This window comes from Loxodonta africana, chromosome 10 (assembly GCF_030014295.1).
Source record: "Loxodonta africana isolate mLoxAfr1 chromosome 10, mLoxAfr1.hap2, whole genome shotgun sequence".
NCBI lineage: Eukaryota > Metazoa > Chordata > Mammalia > Proboscidea > Elephantidae > Loxodonta > Loxodonta africana.
In genome coordinates, this window is record NC_087351.1 from 28156012 (window position 1) to 28176754 (window position 20743).

The window sequence follows — 20743 nt, forward strand, 5'->3', positions numbered from 1 at the left end:
TGCTTTTTGATGACAGGATAGCAAGTCTGAAATTCATTTATTCAATAATTCATTCAACTAATCCCTACCATTCAGTAGCAACTGAGTCAACTGAGAATATAAAGATGAATTTAACATCATCCATAAATTATAGGGGCTTTCGGTCTAGAGTGAAAAACATAAACATATAATTTAGTTATTACATCATACGCTGTAGTGGATATAACATGTATGGAAATATCACCCAGATGATCCTCAGTGGTCTGGGGTGCAGGGTTCAAACCTGTAGCTGACTGGTGACACAGTGGTTCAATTCCACCTTTCAGGCGACCAGTAGCCTGCTTTTTAGGAGCCCTGGTGGTGTAGTGTTAAGGAGCTCTGCTGCTAACCAAAAGGTTGGCAGTTCAAATCCACCACCTGCTCCTTGGAAACGCTGTGGGGCAGTTTTAGTCTCTCCTGTAGGGTCTCTATGAGTTGGAACTGACTCGACAGCACCTAACAACAACAACATGGAAATATAAAGGGAATTTTTCTTATATGTAGTAGGGTTTTGTCTCACTGGTTTCAGTATATGATAGGTATCAAAAGATATCTAACATTTTCATCATCAAAAACTAGGGCACTCTACATTGACTTATCTAATCATTAAATAAATTCATTTTATAGGTCAAGCATAAATCTATCACTAGGGGTTAATTCAATTTTTAGAAGATAATGCAGTGATTGAATTAATGATGTAGAGCCATATATTTTTACACGGAAAGAAGACTGAAAAGCATTAAGTTAAAAAAAAAGGTTATGAAACGATGTATTTTGAAAATCTCAATTTAGTGTTTTTCTTTTTTTATTAACTTTTATTGAGGTTCAAGTGAACGTTTACAAATCAAGTCAGTCTGTCACATATAAGTTTATATACATCTTACTCCTTACTCCCACTTGCTCTCCCCCTAATGAGTCAGCCCTTCCAGGCTCCCCTTTCGTGAAAATTTTGCCAGCTTCCAACTCTCTCTATCCTCCCATCCCCCCTCCAGACAGGAGATGCCAACACACTCTCAAGTGTCCACCTGATATAATTAGCTCACTCTTCATCAGCATCTCTCTCCTACCCACTGTCCAGTCCCTTTCATGTCTGATGAGTTGTCTTCGGGGATGGTTCCTGTCCTGTGCCAACAGAAGGTCTGGGGACCATGACCGCAGGGATTCCTCTAGTCTCAGTCAGACCATTAAGTATGGTCTTTTTATGAGAATTTGGAGTCTGCATCCCACTGATCTCCTGCTCCCTCGGGGGTTCTCTATCGTGCTCCCTGTCAGGGCAGTCATCGATTGTGGCCGGGCACCAACTAGTTCTTCTGGTCTCAGGATGATGTAGGTCTCTGGCTCATGTGGCCCTTTCTGTCTCTTGGGCTCTTAGTTGTCGTGTGACCTTGGTGTCCTTCATTCTCCTTTGCTCCAGGGGGGTTGAGACCAATTGGTGCATCTTAGATGGCCGCTTGTTAGCATTTAAGACCCCAGATGCCACATTTCAAAGTGGGATGCAGAATGTTTTCATAATAGAATTATTTTGCCAATTGACTTAGAAGTCCCCTTAAACCATGGTTCCCAAACCCCCGCCCTTGCTCCGCTGACCTACGAAGCATTCATTTTATCCCGGAAACTTCTTTGCTTTTGGTCCAGTCCAATTGAGCTGACCTTCCATGTATTGAGTGTTGTCCTTCCCTTCACCTAAAGCAGTTCTTATCTACTAATTAATCAGTAAAAAACCCTCTCCCTCCCTCCCTCCCTCCCCACCTCGTAACCACAAAAGTATGTGTTCTTCTCAGTTTATACTATTTCTCAAGATCTTATAATAGTGGTCTTATACAATATTTGACCTTTTGCCTCTGACTAATTTCACTCAGCATAATACCTTCCAGGTTCCTCCATCTTATGAAATGTTTCAGAGATTCGTCACTGTTCTTTATCAATGCGTAGTATTCCATTGTGTGAATATACCACAATTTATTTACCCATTCATCCGTTGATGGACACCTTGGTTGCTTCCAGCTTTTTGCTGTTGTAAACAGAGCTGCAATAAACATGGGTGTGCATATATCTGTTTGTGTGAAGGCTCTTGTTTCTCTAGGGTATATTCCGAGGAGTGGGATTTCTGTGTTGTATGGTAGTTCTATTTCTAACTGTTTAAGATAACGCCAGATAGATTTCCAAAGTGGTTGTACCATTTTACATTCCCACCAGCAGTGTATAAGAGTTCCAATCTCTCCGCAGCCTCTCCAACATTTATTATTTTGTGTTTTTTGGATTAATGGCAGTCTTGTTGGAGTGAGATGGAATCTCATCGTAGTTTTAATTTGCATTTCTCTAATGGCTAATGATCGAGAGCATTTTCTCATGTATCTGTTAGCTGCCTGAATATCTTCTTTAGTGAAGTGCGTGTTCATATCCTTTGCCCACTTCTTGATTGGGTTGTTTGTCTTTTCGTGGTTGAGTTTTGACAGAATCATGTAGATTTTAGAGATCAGGCACTGGTCGGAGATGTCATAACTGAAAATTCTTTCCCAATCTGTAGGTGGTGTTTTTACTCTTTTGGTGAAGTCTTTAGATGAGCATAGGTGTTTGATTTTTAGGAGCTCCCAGTTATCGGGTTTCTCTTCGTCATTTTTGGTAATGTTTTGTATCCTGTTTATGCCTTGTATTAGGGCTCCTAAGGTTGTCCCTATTTTTTCTTCCATGATCTTTATCGTTTTAGCCTTTATGTTTAGGTCTTTGATCCACCTGGAGTTAGTTTTTGTGCATGGTGTGAGGTATGGGTCCTGTTTCATTTTTTTGCAAATGGATATCCAGTTATGCCAGCACCATTTGTTAAAAAGACTATCTTTTCCCCAATTAACTGACACTGGGCCTTTGTCAAATATCAGTTGCTCATATGTGGATGGATTTATATCTGGGTTCTCAATTCTGTTCCACTGGTCTATGTGCCTGTTGTTGTACCAATACCAGGCTGTTTTGACAACTGTGGCTGTATAATAGGTTCTAAAGTCAGGTAGAGTGAGGCCTCCCACTTTCTTCTTCTTTTTCAGTAATGCTTTGCTTATCCGAGGCTTCTTTCCCTTCCATATGAAGTTGGTGATTTGTTTCTCTATCACCTTAAAAAATGACATTGGAATTTGGATCAGAAGTGCATTGTATGTATAGATGGCTTTTGGTAGAATAGACATTTTTACTATGTTAAGTCTTCCTATCCATGAGCAAGGTATGTTTTTCCACTTAAGTATGTCCTTTTGAATTTCTTGTAGTAGAGCTTTGTAGTTTTCTTTGTATAGGTCTTTTACATCCTTGGTAAGATTTATTCCTAAGTATTTTATCTTCTTGGGGGCTACCGTGAATGGTATTGATTTGGTTATTTCCTCTTCGATGTTCTTTTTGTTGATGTAGAGGAATCCAAGTGATTTTTGTATGTTTACCTTATAACCTGAGACTCTGCCAAACTCTTCTCTTAGTTTCAGTAGTTTTCTGGAGGATTCCTTGGGGTTTTCTGTGTATAAGATCATGTCATCTGCAAATAGAGATAGTTTTACTTCCTGCTTGCCGATCCGGAAGCCCTTTATTTCTTTGTCTAGCCTAATTGCCCTGGCTAGGACTTCTAGCACGATGTTGAATAAGATTGGTGATAAAGGGCATCCTTCTCTGGTTCCCGTTCTCAAGGGAAATGCTTTCAGGTTCTCTCCATTTAGAGTGATATTGGCTGTTGGCTTTGCATAGATGCCCTTTATTATGTTGAGGAATTTTCCTTCAATTCCTATTTTGGTGAGAGTTTTTATCATAAACGGGAGTTTGACTTTGTCAAATGCCTTTTCTGCATCAATTGATAAGATCATGTGGTTTTTGTCTTTTGTTTTATTGATGTGGTGGATTACATTAATGGTTTTTCTGATATTAAACCAGCCTTGCATACCTGGTATAAATCCCACTTGATCATGGTGAATTATTTTTTTGATATGTTGTTGAATTCTATTGGCTAGAATTTTGTTGAGGATTTTTGCATCTATGTTCATGAGGGATATAGGTCTGTAATTTTCTTTTTTTGTAATGTCTTTACCTGGTTTTGGTGTCAGGGAGATAGTGGCTTCATAGAATGAGTTAGGTAGTATTCCATCATTTTCTATGCTTTGAAATACCTTTAGTAGTAGTGGTTTTAACTCTTCTCTGAAAGTTTGGTAGAACTCTGCAGTGAAGCCATCCGGGCCAGAGCTTTTTTTTGTTGGAAGTTTTTTGATTACCGTTTCAATCTCTTTTTTTGTTATGGGTCTATTTAGTTGTTCTACTTCTGAATGTGTTAGTTTAGGTAGGTAGTGTTTTTCCAGGAATTCATCCATTTCTTCTAGGTTTGCAAATTTGTTAGAGTACAATTTTTTGTAATAATCTGATATGATTCTTTTAACTTCAGTTGGGTCTGTTGTGATGTGATCTTTCTCATTTCTTATTCGGGTAATTTGTTTCCTTTCCTGTATTTCTTGAGTCAGTCTAGCCAAAGGTTTATCAATTTTGTTAATTTTTTCAAAGAACCAGCTTTTGGCTTTGTTAATTCTTTCAATTGTTTTTCTGTTCTCTAATTCATTTAGTTCAGCTCTAATTTTTATTGTTTTCTTCTGGTGCCTGATGGATTCTTTTGTTGCGCGCTTTCTATTTGTTCAAATTGTAGGGACAGTTCTCTGGTTTTGGCTTTTTCTTCTTTTTGTATGTGTGCATTTATCGATATAAATTGGCCTCTGAGCACTGCTTTTGCTGTGTCCCAGAAGTTTTAATAGGAAGTATTTTCATTCTCGTTGTCTTCTATGAATTTCCTTATTCCCTCCTTGATGTCTTCTATAACCCAGTCTTTTTTCAGGAGGGTATTGTTCATTTTCCAAGTATTTGATTTCTTTTCCCTAGTTTATCTGTTATTGATTTCTAGTTTTATTGCCTTGTGGTCTGAGAAGATGCTTTGTAATATTCGATGTTTTGGATTCTGCAAAGGTTTGTTTTATGACCTAGTATGTGGTCTATTCTAGAGAATGTTCCATGTGCGCTAGAAAAAAAAGTATACTTTGCAGCTGTTGGGTGGAGAGTTCTGTATAAGTCAATAAGGTCAAGTTGGTTGATTGTTGTAATTAGGTCTTCCGTGTCTCTATTGAGCTTCTTACTGGATGTCCTGTCCTTCTCTCAAAGTGGTGTGTTGAAGTCTCCTACTATAATTGTGGAGGTGTCTATCTCACTTTTCAGTTCTGTTAAAATTTGATTTATGTATCTTGCAGCCCTGTCATTCGGTGTATAAATATTTAATATGGTTATGTCTTCCTGATCAATTGTCCCTTTTATCATTATGTAGTGTCCTTCTTTATCCTTTGTGGTGGATTTAAGTCTAAAGTCTATTTTGTCAGAAATTAATATTGCTACTCCTCTTCTTTTTTGCTTATTGTTTGCTTGATATATTTTTTTTCCATCCTTTGAGTTTTAGTTTGTTTGTGTCCCTAAGTCTAAGGTGTGTCTTTTGTAGGCAGCATATAGACGGATCGTGTTTCTTTATCCAGTCCGAGACTCTCTGTCTCTTTATTGGTGCATTTAGTCCATTTACATTCAGCATAATTACAGATAAGTAAGTGTTTAGTGTTGTCATTTTGATGCCTTTTTATGTGTGTTGTTGACAATTTCATTTTTCCACATATTTTTTTGTGCTGAGACGTTTTTCTTAGTAAATTGTGAGATCCTCATTTTCGTAGTGTTTGACTTTATGTTTTTTGAGTCGTTACGTTTTTCTTGGCTTTTATCTTGAGTTATGGAGTTGTTATACCTCTTTGTGGTTACCTTAATATTTACCCCTATTTTTCCAAGTAAAAACCTAACTTGTATCGTTCTATATCGCCTTGTATCCCTCTCCATATGGCAGTTCTATGCCACCTGTATTTAGTCCCTCTTTTTGATTATTGTGATCTTTTACATATTGACTTCAGTGATTCCCTGTTATGAGCATTTTTTTTTTAATTAATCTTAATTTGTTTTTGTGATTTCCCTATTTGAGTTGATATCAGGATGTTCTGTTTTGTAACCTTGTGTTGTGCTGATATCTGATATTATTGGTTTTCTGACCCAACAATATCCTTTAGTATTTCTTGTAGCTTTGGTTTGGTTTTTGCAAATTCTCTGAACTTGTGTTTATCTGTAAATATCTTAATTTCGCCTTCATATTTCAGAGAGAGTTTTGCTGGCTATATGATCCTTGGCTGGCAGCTTTTCTCATTCAGTGCTCTGTATATGTCATCCCATTGCCTTCTTGACTGCATGGTTTCTGCTGAGTAGTCTGAACTTATTCTTATTGATTCTCCCTTGAAGGAGACCTTTCTTTTCTCCCTGGCTGCTTTTAAAATTTTCTCTTTATCTTTGGTTTTGGCAAGTTTGATGATAATATGTCTTGGTGTTTTTTTTTGGATCAATCTTAAATGGGGTTCGATGAGCATCTTGGATAGATATCCTTTCGTCTTTCATGATGTCAGGGAAGTTTTCTGTCAGGAGATCTTCAACTATTTTCTCTGTGTTTTCTGTCCTCCCTCCCTGTTCTGGGACTCCAATCACACGCAAGTTATCCTTCTTGATCGAGTCCCACATGATTCTTAGGGTTTCTTCATTTTTTTTTAATTCTTTTATCTGATTTTTTTTCAGCTATGTTGATGTTAATTCCCTGGTCCTCCAGATTCCCCAGTCTGCATTCTAATTGCTCGAGTCTGCTCCTCTGACTTCCTATTGCGTTGTCTAATTTTGTAATTTTATTGTTAATCTTTTGGATTTCTACATGCTGTCTCTCTATGGATTCTTGCAACTTATTAATTTTTCCACTATGTTCTTGAATAATCTTTTTGAGTTCTTCAACTGTTTTATCAGTGTGTTCCTTGGCTTTTTCAGCGGTTTGCCTTATTTCGTTTCTGATGTCTTGAAGCATTCTGTAAATTAGTTTTTTATATTCTGTATCTGATAATTCTAGGATTGTATCTTCATTTGGGAAAGATTTTGGTTCTTTTGTTTGGGGGGTTGTAGAAGCTGTCATGGTCTGCTTCTTTATGTGGTTTTATATCAACTGCTGTCTCCGAGCCATCGCTGGGAAACTTGTTTTTCCAGAATATCCGCTAAAAAAAAAAATGCAGTCAGATCCCTATTGGAACTGCCTTTGGATTTTAACCGCCACCTTGTTCCCTGTAAGGATGCAAGTCCAAGATTTGGATCATATATGCCTGGCTGTAGCTGGTTCTGTAGCTGGTTCTGTGTTTTTAGTCCAATTATGGATGGATTTTTGGTTCCTGGGTTTTTTGTGGTTCCTTCTCTCAAGCTGGAAGAGTGGGTTAGGAAAAGACCAAAAGAAAAAAAAGGGGGGGGGAAGCAAAGCCGCCGCGGAGCTGGAGCCGTTCTCCCTCTGGCTCAGGAAATTCCAATGTTAATGAAGCCGCCTGGGGAGGGTGGGGGAGGGATCAGAGAGATAGGAGAGTCGCACCTCGGAATATAACCAGAGTTGCTTGTCTTGCTTGGAATGACTATTTTATCTGAGATTCCCGAGGGGCGTGTAGCCTATGTGTGCTGGCTGTGTGGAGATTGCCCCCGGGGGTCTGGCCCGCTGAAATTGAGGTCAGATCCTCCACTGCCAGTCCAAAGCTCAGCGTCAAGGTTCCCCTGCTGGGACGCTGCTCTCCCAACTCCAAAATCAGTCGCTGCCTCCCGGGAACTTCTTGTCCTGCCAGCCGCGTCGCCGCGCGCCCTCACGGACTGGCTGGGCCCCCTCCCAGGGTTAGTTCAGGGGAGTAGAGCTGCGCCCTGTGCTTGTGCCCTGGCAGCGCCCAGTCAAAGCCAAGTTTCCCTGGCTGGTACCCTGCGCTCCCGGCTCCAAAACCAGTCACTGCCTCCCGGGGACTTCTCCCACCAGCCGTGTCGCCGCGCCACCCACGCGGACCCACTGGGCCCCCTCCCAGGTTCAGTTCAGGGGGGTAGGGCTGCTCTCCTTGTTTGTGCCATCACAAGATTTATGAGTTCAGCTCCCCTGGGCCCAGACCTAATCACGGTGCCAAGGTTACCTGGCTGGGACGCTGGCTCCAGGCTCCGAAAACAATCGCTGCTTCCCCTTATTTGTTCTTTTTCCGTCTCTAAATCTGTGTTTGTTGTTCAGGGTTTGTAGATTGTTATGTCTGTGATCGATTTACTTGTTTTTCTGAGTCTTCGTTGCAAGAGGGATCCGAGGTAGAGTCTACCTAGTCGGCCATCTTGGCCCCGCCCTAGTGTTTTTTTTAAAGTAGACAAACACAATACTCCAAAAGGATAAAATTGTTTTCTCCAGGGAGACGATTTCTCATTTCTCTTTGTCTGTTTCCATATTTTTTTATGTTCTTAATTATTAAAAAGACCAATTCTATTTTAGAAAAGTAAATTTTATATACCGTGGTGTTAATAAACTAAAATCACAAGGCACAAGTGCTTTCGATTATTTTAAATTTTGTACCAAATAATATGTATATTTTTAATGTAATAGGTTTTATTTTTTAGAGCAGTTTTAGGTGGACAGAAAAATTATGCTAAAAGTACAGAGAGTTCCCATACATATACTCTCCAACCATTTCCTCTATGATTAACATCTTTTAAAAATTTTTATACAAAATAATATTAATAAACATCTTTTCATTTCAAAAATGCTTGTTGAATATTTTTTACGTATATGTTTTGTGTATCACCAACCTGAAAGAAAAGAAAATTTCATGTGTGCTCAGCAAGAAGAAATGACTTTTAGCAACTTTTAGAGATATGTTATGTTTTATGTTTGCTTATTTGTTTGTTTGATTTTTTGACAAATGATCTTTCTGAGTTTATTAAGATTCTGAGTTTCCTGTATGCGGGATTACAGTCAGAAATATGGAAACCTATCTTGTGCAATATCTGGTTAGCACAAGAATGATTACTTTTAAGTACCCAAACCATGTATTTTGAGAAGAATTGTTTCAAATGGGATTTATGGTAAAATTATTTAAAACACTGCATTTGTTTAGGGTAGCACAGATTCAATTGATAAATTAGAGGAGTGTAAAATAAAAGCTTGAAGTAAAGCAAATTCAAGGAATGTTTGAGATAAACATTAGCTCTCTACTCTCCAGGAAAACATTACTATGACCTTTCCTCTTGGCTTCTGTGTTAAGGCTTGTAATTCACTAATACTTTACAAGAGAAAATTATTCTGATGTGAACAACACAGAGAAACAAGTGATTAATGGACATTCACAGTACCAGGTTATCTGAGAAGTGTGTCAAGGACTTTCCTTTGGGTGAGACATGTCAAAAAACATAGTCATTCCACTCCTAATAAAAGGTAGCTTAGACTAAGAGTGGTGCTATCAAAATAAATAACTTTGGGTGTGAAAAAAAAACACAAACTGATAGTCACTTGGCTGCCCTTCAAAGAGGTGAGAGAGGGTGATGTTTCTGAGTTCTCAAAATTTCAAAGGGGAGAGAGAATTTTTTAAAAATCTAACTCATTGATAAAGAAAATCCATAAAATATAAAGCTTCTATTGCTGTGAACCCAATTTTATTGAAATTTAGAATCACTAGGATCATCAATCAGTGGTTTTTAATGATCATCAATCAGTGGTTTTTAAGGAAGAGTCAGAGAGTGGATTATTCCAAACTAATTCCCAAATGGTCAAAATATGTGCCATGCATTGGCTTCCTACACATTTGTCAGGAAACAAAACAACTTGTATAATGGTGTTCTCTGTCTTCTCTGCAGACCTGGGATTCATGAACAATTCAGTGAAAAGCACTGTGACCGAATTTGTCCTTCTAGGCTTCCCTAGTGGCCAGGAGATGCAAATTTTCCTCTTCTTCCTGTTCTTTGGGGTCTATATATTTACCATGATGGGAAATGGCACCATTATCTGTGCTGTGAGGTGGGACCAACGACTCCACATCCCAATGTGTATTCTCTTGGGGAACTTTGCTTTCCTTAAAATCTGGTACAGTACCTCCACTGTGCCTAGTATGCTGGCCAATTTCCTTTCAGAGACAAAAACCATCTCTTTTGTTGGCTGTTTCCTGCAGTTCTATTTTTTTACTTCCCTTGCTACAACTGAAATATATCTCCTCTGTGTCATGGCATATGACCGGTACCTCGCCATCTGCCACCCATTGCACTACCCAACCATCATGACCCTACGACTCTGCTATATCTTGATGTTTCTTTGCTGGGTGTTTGGGTTCCTTAGTTACTCAGTCTCCACAGTGTAACTCTCCCAATTATCTTTCTGTGGGCCCAACATCATTGATCACTTTGTGTGTGACATGGACCCACTGATGTCTCTGTCCTGTGCCCCAGCTCCTACTACTGAGATTGTCTTCTATATCCTGAGCTCCCTCATTATGATCCTCACCCTTCTATACATCCTTGGCTCTTATACCCTTTTACTGATAACTGCGTTAAAAGTTCCTTCAGCAGCTGGTAGGCAAAAGGTCTTTCCCACCTGTGGATCTCATCTGACAGTGGTCTGTCTATTCTTTGGGGCCCTCTTGGCAATGTATGTGAGCCCCACATCTGAAAACCCAGCTGAACTTCAGAAGATTATTACTTTGTTCTATTCTGTGGTCACTCCCTTCTTAAATCCTCTGATTTACAGCTTACGTAACAAGGAGATGAAGGCCGCATTGAAGAAAGTCTTGAGGATAGAATGAGCATAATCTATGTGAGACCAAGCAGACCACTGTCCACACAAAAAGGATCACTTAAGAAAGACTTGATTTCAGCTGCCAATGCACACTTTAAAGAAAATATTTTCTCAGTGGGGCCCTTCATTGACTTATTCTTCAGCTAACCAGGAAGAGGTATATTATAATTGACTTAAATGTAACAGCTATATTTTCAACATGGGCAATCCCAGTAGATTTAAGGGCATTATATCTGTGGTATTTCTCAATGTATTAGCTTTGATTACTGGGGGGATTGGGTGTAGAAGGTTGCAGAGCCGTTATCCCAGGTGGATCATCATTGGTGTACTCAAGGCATTTCATAACACAGTCTAATATTTTAAAAAATGAATTTGAAAGAAATTTTAATCCCTAATGACTACAGAACTAAAAGAGTTAGTAACAGAACAGCTTTCTAATTTCCTTGCTTCTTGATGGTTGAGAGCCTTCCAGACTAGGGACAAACTGAAAGTTTCATGCTTATATAAGTAGTAAATGTTTTAACATTAGAAAAAGTAGTAGTCATTCTTTCATTGGACAACAAATACTATTGGGCAACTAGTATGTTCCAGGCATTCTTCTAGGCACTAGAGAGACGCTATAACCAAAATGGTCAAAAACCAATACCAACACGGAGTTTGCATTCTAGTTGCAGAGAGAGAAACAATAAATAAGTAAAATACACAGCACGTCAGAGAGAGGTAAGTGCTATGGAGAAAGGGATAAGAGGGTAGGGATTGTAAGAGAGAGGGCTGAAATTTTAAATTTTAAATAGGAAGGCCACCCTGAGGAGTCAAGACTTTTTAAGCAAAAACTTGAAGGAGGTGAGGGAGTAAGCCATGTCAACAGCTGAGGGAAGAGTATTTCCTGCAGAAGCAAGTTCTCTACAAAATTCTGAGGCGGGAGCGCGTTCAAGTAACACCAAGGAGGTTGGTTTGGCAGTCGAGAGAATAAGGGAAAGACTACTAGACATCAAGCCAGAGAGTGACAGGGAGGCAAATTGTTCAGGACCTTATAAGTCATTTTAAGAACTTTTATTTCTTCATGAGATGAGAAACCTTTGGAAAGTTTCAAGCAAAGGAGCAACATTATCATATTTAGATTATAAATTTTCAACTCCTTGGATGTTTTGTTGATAGTAGACTGTAGGTTGGAGGTTATGTGAGATTGAATCTGAGATGAAATCCACATAGGACCTTACAGATCCAATTTTGCTATTATTTCTACTGTAAAAATGACTAAGTCCTAATCTCCAGCTAGCAAGATTAGATAAAATAGCAATTTTCATTGAAAATGAACATAATGTAATAATTTTACAATTCAAATCATTCTAGTTTGAGTCCACTAAAATTGCCCCATGAAACTTTGCTATTACAAAGGCCTACGAAGGGAAAGTTTGTATGAACAAACCTTTCATGTGTATATGACTCACATTCTACTCCTTAATACCTAAGTAATACATTTGATTAAAGAAACTCTCCTTCATGAATTATATCTTTTTTCACATCATGTGATCCACATACATAGAGGTTTCTGATCATGATGAATCGTACTGTTAAAGCATCCTGGATAACTCTAACCAGTAGCTTGTTGCTGTTAAGTTGATCCAACTCATGGAGACTCCATGCATGCATTACACAGTAGAAATGCTCCATAGGGTTTTCTTAGCTGTAATCTATAATAAGCAGACCATCAGACCTTCCCTCCACGGTTCTGGTATTAGGTTTGAACCACCAAACTTTAGGTTAGTATAAAAAACAAAAACCCAAACCCATTGCTGTCGAGTTGATTCCAACTCATAATGACCCTCTAGGACAGAGTAGAACTGACCCATAGGGTTTCCAAGGAGTAGCTGGTGGATTGCAACTGCCAACCTTTTGGTTAGCAGCCAAGTTCTTAACCACTGCTCCATAGTAGCCAATCACAAACTGCTTGCACCACCCAGGGATCCAGGACTCTGACCTAGAAGTTGAGCAATTTTTCCTAAACAGTGTTCCTGCTGTTCAAGAAACTGTCATTTAATGGAGGGTGAATCCGGGGACAGCAGCTTGTAAAAGTGAGATATAAATGTATAATGCAGTTGATTTTGCTTTTATAAACAAAACAAAACATAACAAAACTGCCTGCTAGAACAGTAGTTTGAATAGTGTTTAAACAGCAGCGCAGTATGTGAAGAAGTTCTACCCTGTGATTATATGTGTCCTGCATAGATAATGACAAAAGACGGGGAGAGGGCTCACTCAGCAAAATTGTGATGGTTTGGAAATTTTCCTTTAGTATATTCAGTATCTCCACCTCATTCTATTCTTTTTTTATATTTGTACTTTATTATAGTTAATAAGTGGAAAATTCAGATTGTTTTACTCTAAATCAATTTTATCCCCCTCCCTCCCCCTCATTGAACCATGTAGGGAATCCCTTTTCTGTACAAATGGTTAACACACTTGTTTGGAGATCAGCTACAATGGAAAATGATATGGTGCTTCCTTAAAAGACTAGAAATAGAAATACCATACAATCCAGCAATCCCATTCTTATGAACATATCATAGAGAAAATAAAAGCCACCACTCAAATAGACATGCAAACACCCATGTTTGTTGCATCATCATTTACAATAGCAAAATGATGGAAACAACTTAATGCCCATCAACAGATGAATGGATAAACAAATTATAGTACATACACACAATGGAACACTATACAATGAAATATCTCACAACATAGACCAGGCATTCTTCTAGGCACTAGAGAGACGCTATAACCAAAATGGTCAAAAACCAATACCAACACGGAGTTTGCATTCTAGTTGCAGAGAGAGAAACAATAAATAAGTAAAATACACAGCACGTCAGAGAGAGGTAAGTGCATTATGCTCAGTGAAATAAGTCAATCACAAAAGGACAAATACTGTATGAGACCACTATTTTAAAAACTCAAGAAAGGTTTACACACAGAAAAAAACAATCTTTGATGGTTAAGAGGAAGGGAAAAAAACTAACCAGATTGTTGTTGTTAGGTGCGTTTGAGTCAGTTCTGACTCAAAACAACCCTATGTGCCACAGAAGGAAACACTGCCCGGTCATGTGCCATGCTCACAATAGTTGTTATGGTTGAGCCCATAGTTCCAGCCACTGTGTCAATCCGTTTGGTTGGGGGTCTTCCTCTTTTCCGCTGACCCTCTACCAAACGTGATGTCCTTCTCCAGGAACTGATCCCTCCTGACAACATGTCCAAAGTATGTAAGACACTGTCTCTCCATCCTTGTTTCCAAGGAGCATTCTGGTCGTACTTTTTCCATGACAGATTTGTTTGTTCTTTTGGCAGTCCATGGTGTATTCAATATTCTTCACCAACGCCACAACTCAAAGGCGTCAATTCTTTTTCGGTCTTCCTTATTCATTGTCCAGCTTTTACATGCATATGATGTGATTGAAAATACCACGGCTTGGGTCAGGCACACCTTAGTCTTCAAAGTGACATCTTTGCTTTTCGACACTTTAAAGAGGTCCTTTGCAGCAGATTTGCCTGATGCAATGCCTGTTTTGATTTCTTGACTGCTGCTTCTAGGGGTGTTTGTTGTGGATGCAAGTAAAATGAAACCCTTGACAACTTCTAACTTTTCTCTATTTATCTTGATGTTGTTTATTGGTCCAGTTGTGAGGATTTTTGTTTTCTTTATGTTGAGGAGTAGTCCATACTGAAGGCTGTGGTCTTTAATCTTCATCAGTAAGTGCTTCAAGTCCTCTTCACTTTCAGCAAGCAAGGTTGTGTCTTTTGCATAACGCAGGTTGTTAATGAGTCTTCCTCCAATCCTGATGTCCCGTTCTTCTTCATATAGTCCAGCTTCTCGGATTATTTGCTCAGCATACAGATTGAATAGGTTTGGTGAAAGGAGACAACCCTGACACACACCTTTCCTGAGTTTGAATCAAGCAGCATTCCCTTGTTGTGTCTGAACAACTGTGTCTTGATCTATGTACAGATTCCTAGTGAGCACTATTAAGTGTTCTGGAATTCCCATACTCCACAATGTTATCCACAATTTGTTATGATCCAAACAGTCAAATGCCTTTGTGTAATCAATAAAACACAGGTAAACATCCTTCTGGTATTTTCTGCTTTCAGCCAGGATCCATCTGATAGAAGCAATGATATCCCTGGTTCCACATCCTCTTCTGAATCTGGCCTGAATTTCTGGCAGTTCCCTGTTGATATTCAGCTGCAGCCACTTTTGAATGATCTTCAGCAAAATTTTGCTTGTGTGTGATATGAATGATATTGTTTGATAATTTCCACATTTCATTGGATACCTTTCTTGGGAATAGGCATAAATATGGATCTCTTCCAGTTGGTTGGCCATGTAACTGTCTGCCAAATTTGTTGGCATAGATGAATGAGCACTTGTAATGCTGCGTTTATTTGTTGAAACATCTCAATTGGTATTCCGTCAATTCTTGGAGCCTTGTTTTTTGCCAACGCCTTCAATGCAGCTTGGACTTCTTCCTTCGGTACCATCAGTTCCTGATCATATGCTGCCTTCTGAAATGGTTGAACATCAACCAAAAACTAGATAGTAGACAGGTGCAAACTTTGATGAAGGAAAAGACAGTACACAATATACAGGAAATCATTACACCTTGACCAAGGAGAAGCCATAGAAGCTTCCTAGGCACATGCAAACACCCTGAGGAACTGAGTTACTGGGGCTGAGGGCTGGGGACCATGGTTTCAGGGGACATGTAGCTCAATAGGCATAACATAGTTAACATAGTTCATAAAGAAATGTTCTACATTCAACTTTTGTGAGTAGCGTCTGGGTTCTTAAAAGCTTGTGAGCAGCCATCTCTTTGTCCCATCCGATCCAGAGCAAGGGAGTATGGAGAAAACCAAAGACATAGGAAATATTAGTCCAAAAGACTAATGGACCCCATGAACCACAGCCTCAACCAGCCTGAGCCCAGAACAACTAGCCAGTGCGAAGCTACCACCATCGACTGCTTTACAGGATTCACAATAGAGGGTGGAGAAAAATGCAGAACAAAATTCAAATTCACAAAAAAACAAAACAAACCAGGCTTGCTGGTTTGACAGAGACTGGAGGGACCCCTAAGACTATAGCCCCCCAGACACCCTTTTAACTCAGAACTGAAGCCACTCCTGAAGTTCACCTTTCTGCCAAATATGACGCAGTTTTATAAAATAAACAACACACATAAGGAAAGTGCTTCTAAGTTTAATTGTGTATACAAGACCAAAAGGGCAACACTCGCCTGAAAGCAAAGATGAGAAGGCAGTAAGGACAGGAAAAATGGATGGACAGAAACCACGAAAGACGGGAGTGTTGACACATCACAGGAATTGCAATCAACGTCACAAATCAATTTCTGTAGGAATTGTTGAATGAGAAACTAATTTGCTCTGTAAACTTTCACTTAAAGCACACACACACACACACACACACACACAAAAGGAGTTAAGAATCCACCCAAAGTCATCTTGGAAGACACACCTACTTCAAAAAAAATCAGCCATTGAAAACCCTGTGGAGCAGAGCACAGATCTAAACTGAGACACATGGGGTCGTCATTGGTTAGAATTGACTCAATGGCAACTAGTTTGGATTTGGTTTATACAATGTAGACTTGTTTTCCTCTTCTGTTTCTTTCACAGATTTTTCTAAAGTACTTTTTAAAAAGATTTTTAAAAGTTTTATTGCATTTTAGATGAAAGTATACAGCACAAATTAGTTTCTTATTCAAAAATTTAGGCACAAATTGTTTTGTGACATGGGTTGCAATCCCCACAATGTGTCAGCACTCTCCTTTCCCTTTCCACGCCATTCATCTCGTTTTCCTATCCCTTCCTCCCTTCACATCTTCTTTTGGGCAGGTATTGCCCATTTAGTCTTGTATACTTGATTGAACCAAGAAGCACATTCCTCGCCTGTGTTATTGTTTTATAGGCCTGTCCAATCTTTGGCTGAAAAGTGGACTTTGGGAGTGGCTTCAGTTCTGAGTTAGCAGGGTGTCTGAGGGCCACATTCTTGGGGTTCCTCTAGTCTCTACCAGACCAGGAAGTCTGGTCTTTTTTTTTTCTTTTATGAATTTGAATTTTGTTCTACATTTTTTTCCTGCATTGTTTTGAACCCTCCATTGGGATCTCTGTCATAGTAGTTGGTGGTGGTAGCCAGGCACCATCTAGTTCCTCTGGGCTTAGGCTGGTGGAGGTTGTGGTTCATGTGGTCCATGAATCCTTTGGACTGGTATTTCCCTTGTATCTTTGATTTTATTCATTTTCCTCTGCTCTGAACATGGTGGGGCCAATAGGTGTACTTTAGACACTCACTGGCAAGCTCTGAAGACCCCAGTTGCTACTCACCACAGTTGGATATAGAACATTTTCTTTATGAACTATATTATATCAATTGAGCATGATCCCAGACCTCAGCCCCAGTAACTAGGCCCTTCAAGTTGTTTGGATGTGTCCAGGAAGCTTCTATGACTTTGCCTTGGTCAAATGGTGCTGACTTCGCCTATAACATGTGCTGTCTTGCCCTTCGCCAGAGTTAACACTTTTGTATTATCTAGTTAGTGGTTTCTCCTCTCCACCCTTTCCCTTCCTCACAACTGTTAAAGATTGTTTTTTTCTATGTGTAAAACTTCAGTTGGATTTTTATAATAGCGGTCTCATGCAATATTTGTCCTTTCATGGTTGACTTATTTCACTCAGCATAATGCCCTCCAGATTCATCCATGTTTTAGATGTTTTGAAGCTTCGTCATTGTTGTTTATTTACGTGCAGTATTGCATTGTGTGTATGTACTAACTATAATTTGTTTATCAATTCATCTGTTGATGGGCACTTAGGTTGTGTTCATTTTTTTGCTATTGTGAATAATGCTGCAAGGGACATAAGTGTGCACATGTGTATTTGTTTGATGACTCTTATTTCTCTAGGATATATTCCTAGGAGTGGGATTGCTGGATTGTGTGGTATTTCTATTTCTATCTTTTAAGGAGGTGCCGTATCATTTTCCATAGTGGTTGTACCATTTAATTTCCCACCGGCAGTGCATAAGAGTTCCAATCTCCATGAAACCCCTCCAACATTTGTTATTTTCTGTTTTTGTTTGTTTGTTTAGTGCCAGTTATGTCAAGGTGAGATGGTATCTGATTGTAATTTTGATTTGCGTTTCTCTGATGGCTAATGGAAACCCTGGTGGTGTAGTGCTTAAGAGCTATGTCTGCTAACCAAAAGGTCAGCAGTTCAAGGGCACCAGGCACTCCTTGGAAACTCTATGGGGCAGTTCTAGTCTGTCCTATAGGGTCGCTATGAGTCAGAATCAAAGGCAATGGTTTTTTTTTTTTTAATGGCTAAAGGTCGTGAACATTTCCTCATGTGTCTATTAGCCTCTTGAATGCCTTCTTTGGTGAAGTGTCTGTTCATATCCTTTGCCCATTTTTTAATTGGATTATTTGTGTTTTGTTATTGAGGTGTTGAAGTATTCTATAGAATTTAATATTAGACCCTTGTTCAATATGTTGTAGCCAATTTTTTTTTCCTCAGTCTGTAGGTTCTTTTTTTATGTTTTTGGTGAAGTCTTTTGATGAGCATAAGTGTTTAATTTTTAGGAGCTCCGAGTTTTCTAGTTTTTTGTCTGGTGTTTGTGCATTGTTTGTTATGGTTTGTATTGTATTTATGCCATGTATTAGGGTCCCTAGCATTGTCCCTATTTTTTTTCCCATGATCTTTATCATTTTAGGTTTTATATTTAGGTCTTTGATCCATTTTGAGTTAGTTTTATGCCTCATTCTATTCTTGTTTCCCCACCCTACCCTCTAGCTTCCAGTTGCTTCTCTATTACAAATTCAGAAAGAACTTTCTATCATCATTTATTAGTTTTCCTAAAAATCTTTCATGCCAGTGTGCCTTCTCTCTTGGGTATTTGTATTTTAAAATTCTTATCTCTAGTTGTCAAATAAAAAAAGTTGTTTCTTCTTAAAGGAATTTATACCTTTCACCTGCCCTTGAGAATATGCTTTTGGTTAGGGGGAAAAGCTAGGGAGCTTAGTTGCCCCAGAGGAATGGAAATTTCTCTAAGCCCTAGGGAAGGAAATTCTAATTTAGGAATGATGTTTCCATGATTATCTTGAGAGAAAAAATGGGAAGTTGGAAATCAAGCCTTGAGATTCTTGAACATGTAATCATAATTATTATTACATAATAATTTAAAAACATTTATATTCACTATTTTATTTCCTCCCTGTTTCCCATATCTGCCCTAACGACCCTATAGGACAAGGTAGAACTGCCCCACAGAGTTTCCAAGGAGGGCCTGGTGGATGTGAATTGCTGACTTCTTGGTTGGCAACCATAGTACTTAACCACTATGCCACCAGTATTTCCCAGGAAAAGTAATTCTGTATTTAATACTTGAAGAAACTGGAGCTCACCAAGCTGCCACATCTAATAAGTGAAAATACTCAGATTAGAACCCAAATTACCTGTGTCCCAGTTTTCTTTCCATTACCCCTGTCTTCGCTTTAGAGCCAACCCTGCTCTCACCCAGTGTCTCTCTTTAGCCCAGGGCACCCACGCTCATAAAATGTCTGAATAATCTTTTCCACCATTTCCTTGCCTATCCTAGGACTCTTTCAAAATTCTCTCCAGTTGCTTAAATCCAACCCTGCTTTTCCAGATATTAGATCTTAGCCCCAAACTCAACATCGCACATACCTCAGCTCAAAATGCCTATTATGCCTACAAATATCATTCTTATTCCTCTGTCCAAACTATACTCAATTGATTCCTGATTCTACTGACTCCAGTGCTCTACCTCCTACCACAGTGGTTCTCAAACTTTGGTGTGCATCACAAATGCTGGAAAGCTTGTTAACACAGATTGCGGGGCCCCACACTCAAAGTTTCTGATCAGTAGGTCAGGGTAGGGGCTGAAAATATGCATTTCTAACAAGTTGTCAGGTAATGCTAATACCGCTGGTCCAAGGACTACATTTTGAGAAAATTTATGCTTCTTCATCCTCACTTCTAAACTCAGCCGTGATCTCTACTCGAGCTCTTATGGCTCAGATTGAATTCGTCTTTCTCTCAGGTCCTCAGGTGCTCTGCCTCATGTTGTTTGTCCTCCTTTCACTGACTGGTATCACTGAAAGAAGTCATACTTCCCACCTCTGAACCGTTTACAGTGCCAAACTTTCATTTTCAGTAATATTACATCATGTCAGCCAACAGCCTCGCAAATTTTGTTTTATAGAAGACTAACTTTTTTCAAACAGATGCTTTCAAACTGCATTTAAAATTGAAAAAGGGGATTCTTTATACTGAATATAACAAAATTAAATTATGTATAGACAAAGATTTTTTAATGTAATTGCTTATTGGTTAGTTACCAAGAATGAAGTAAGTCTATTTTCCAGAGACGATCAAACACACACTCACACTGTTGTCTCTCCTCCCCCATCTACCACCACTCCCCACCTCCCACCCTGCCCTCTCCACTGCCCACTCTCTTCACCTTCCCCTCTTTCTCTCAGGAGATTCGATCCTTAGAGGATGATGTCTTCACTAAGAGGGAAATTCCCCTGGCCTCTCCTGATATTTATTCTGGTCTCTGTGTCTCACTAGTCCAGCGCCTGGGGGAAATATACACAAATATAGATCAGATTAGATGTAAGCGCAGGGAATGATGCCTCCCAAGAAGCACACTGGGGAACTATGGGGTCCTTTCAGGGGAGACTTGACCTGTAAAATAAATTTCATTTTGTTCTGAGTACTAAAGGCTCTTTACACTGTAAGGAAACAAGTCTCTGGAGCCAGAAATGTTCTCTGTCCCTGACTCAGTTTTTAGGTCATGTTAATAAGGAAAGTTTTGTGGCTGGAGTTTCTCTTACAACTTCCTCTTGGAGCCAGAAATGCCACCAGGTACGTAAAGAAGGTGCACGCATCAGTGCATCACCACGCCTGTGCACCACTGCTGTCAGAGCCTAAGAGCATGCTGGCCCT

General features: G+C 39.2%; 1 protein-coding gene and 1 non-coding gene across 2 annotated transcripts; both read left to right on the forward strand.

The window, feature by feature from the left end:
* Window positions 1-221: 221 nt before the first annotated feature.
* Window positions 222-308, forward strand: TRNASTOP-UCA (transfer RNA opal suppressor (anticodon UCA)). The gene has a single exon. It is a non-coding gene; the product is annotated as a tRNA-Sec (tRNA).
* An 8471-nt stretch (window positions 309-8779) lies between these two features.
* Window positions 8780-11440, forward strand: LOC100660077 (olfactory receptor 11H7-like). Its single transcript, XM_023542407.2, is given in 1 exon segment — window positions 8780-11440. A coding segment is annotated over 1 exon segment (1029 nt). The 5' UTR covers window positions 8780-9677; the 3' UTR covers window positions 10707-11440.
* Window positions 11441-20743: the final 9303 nt, after the last annotated feature.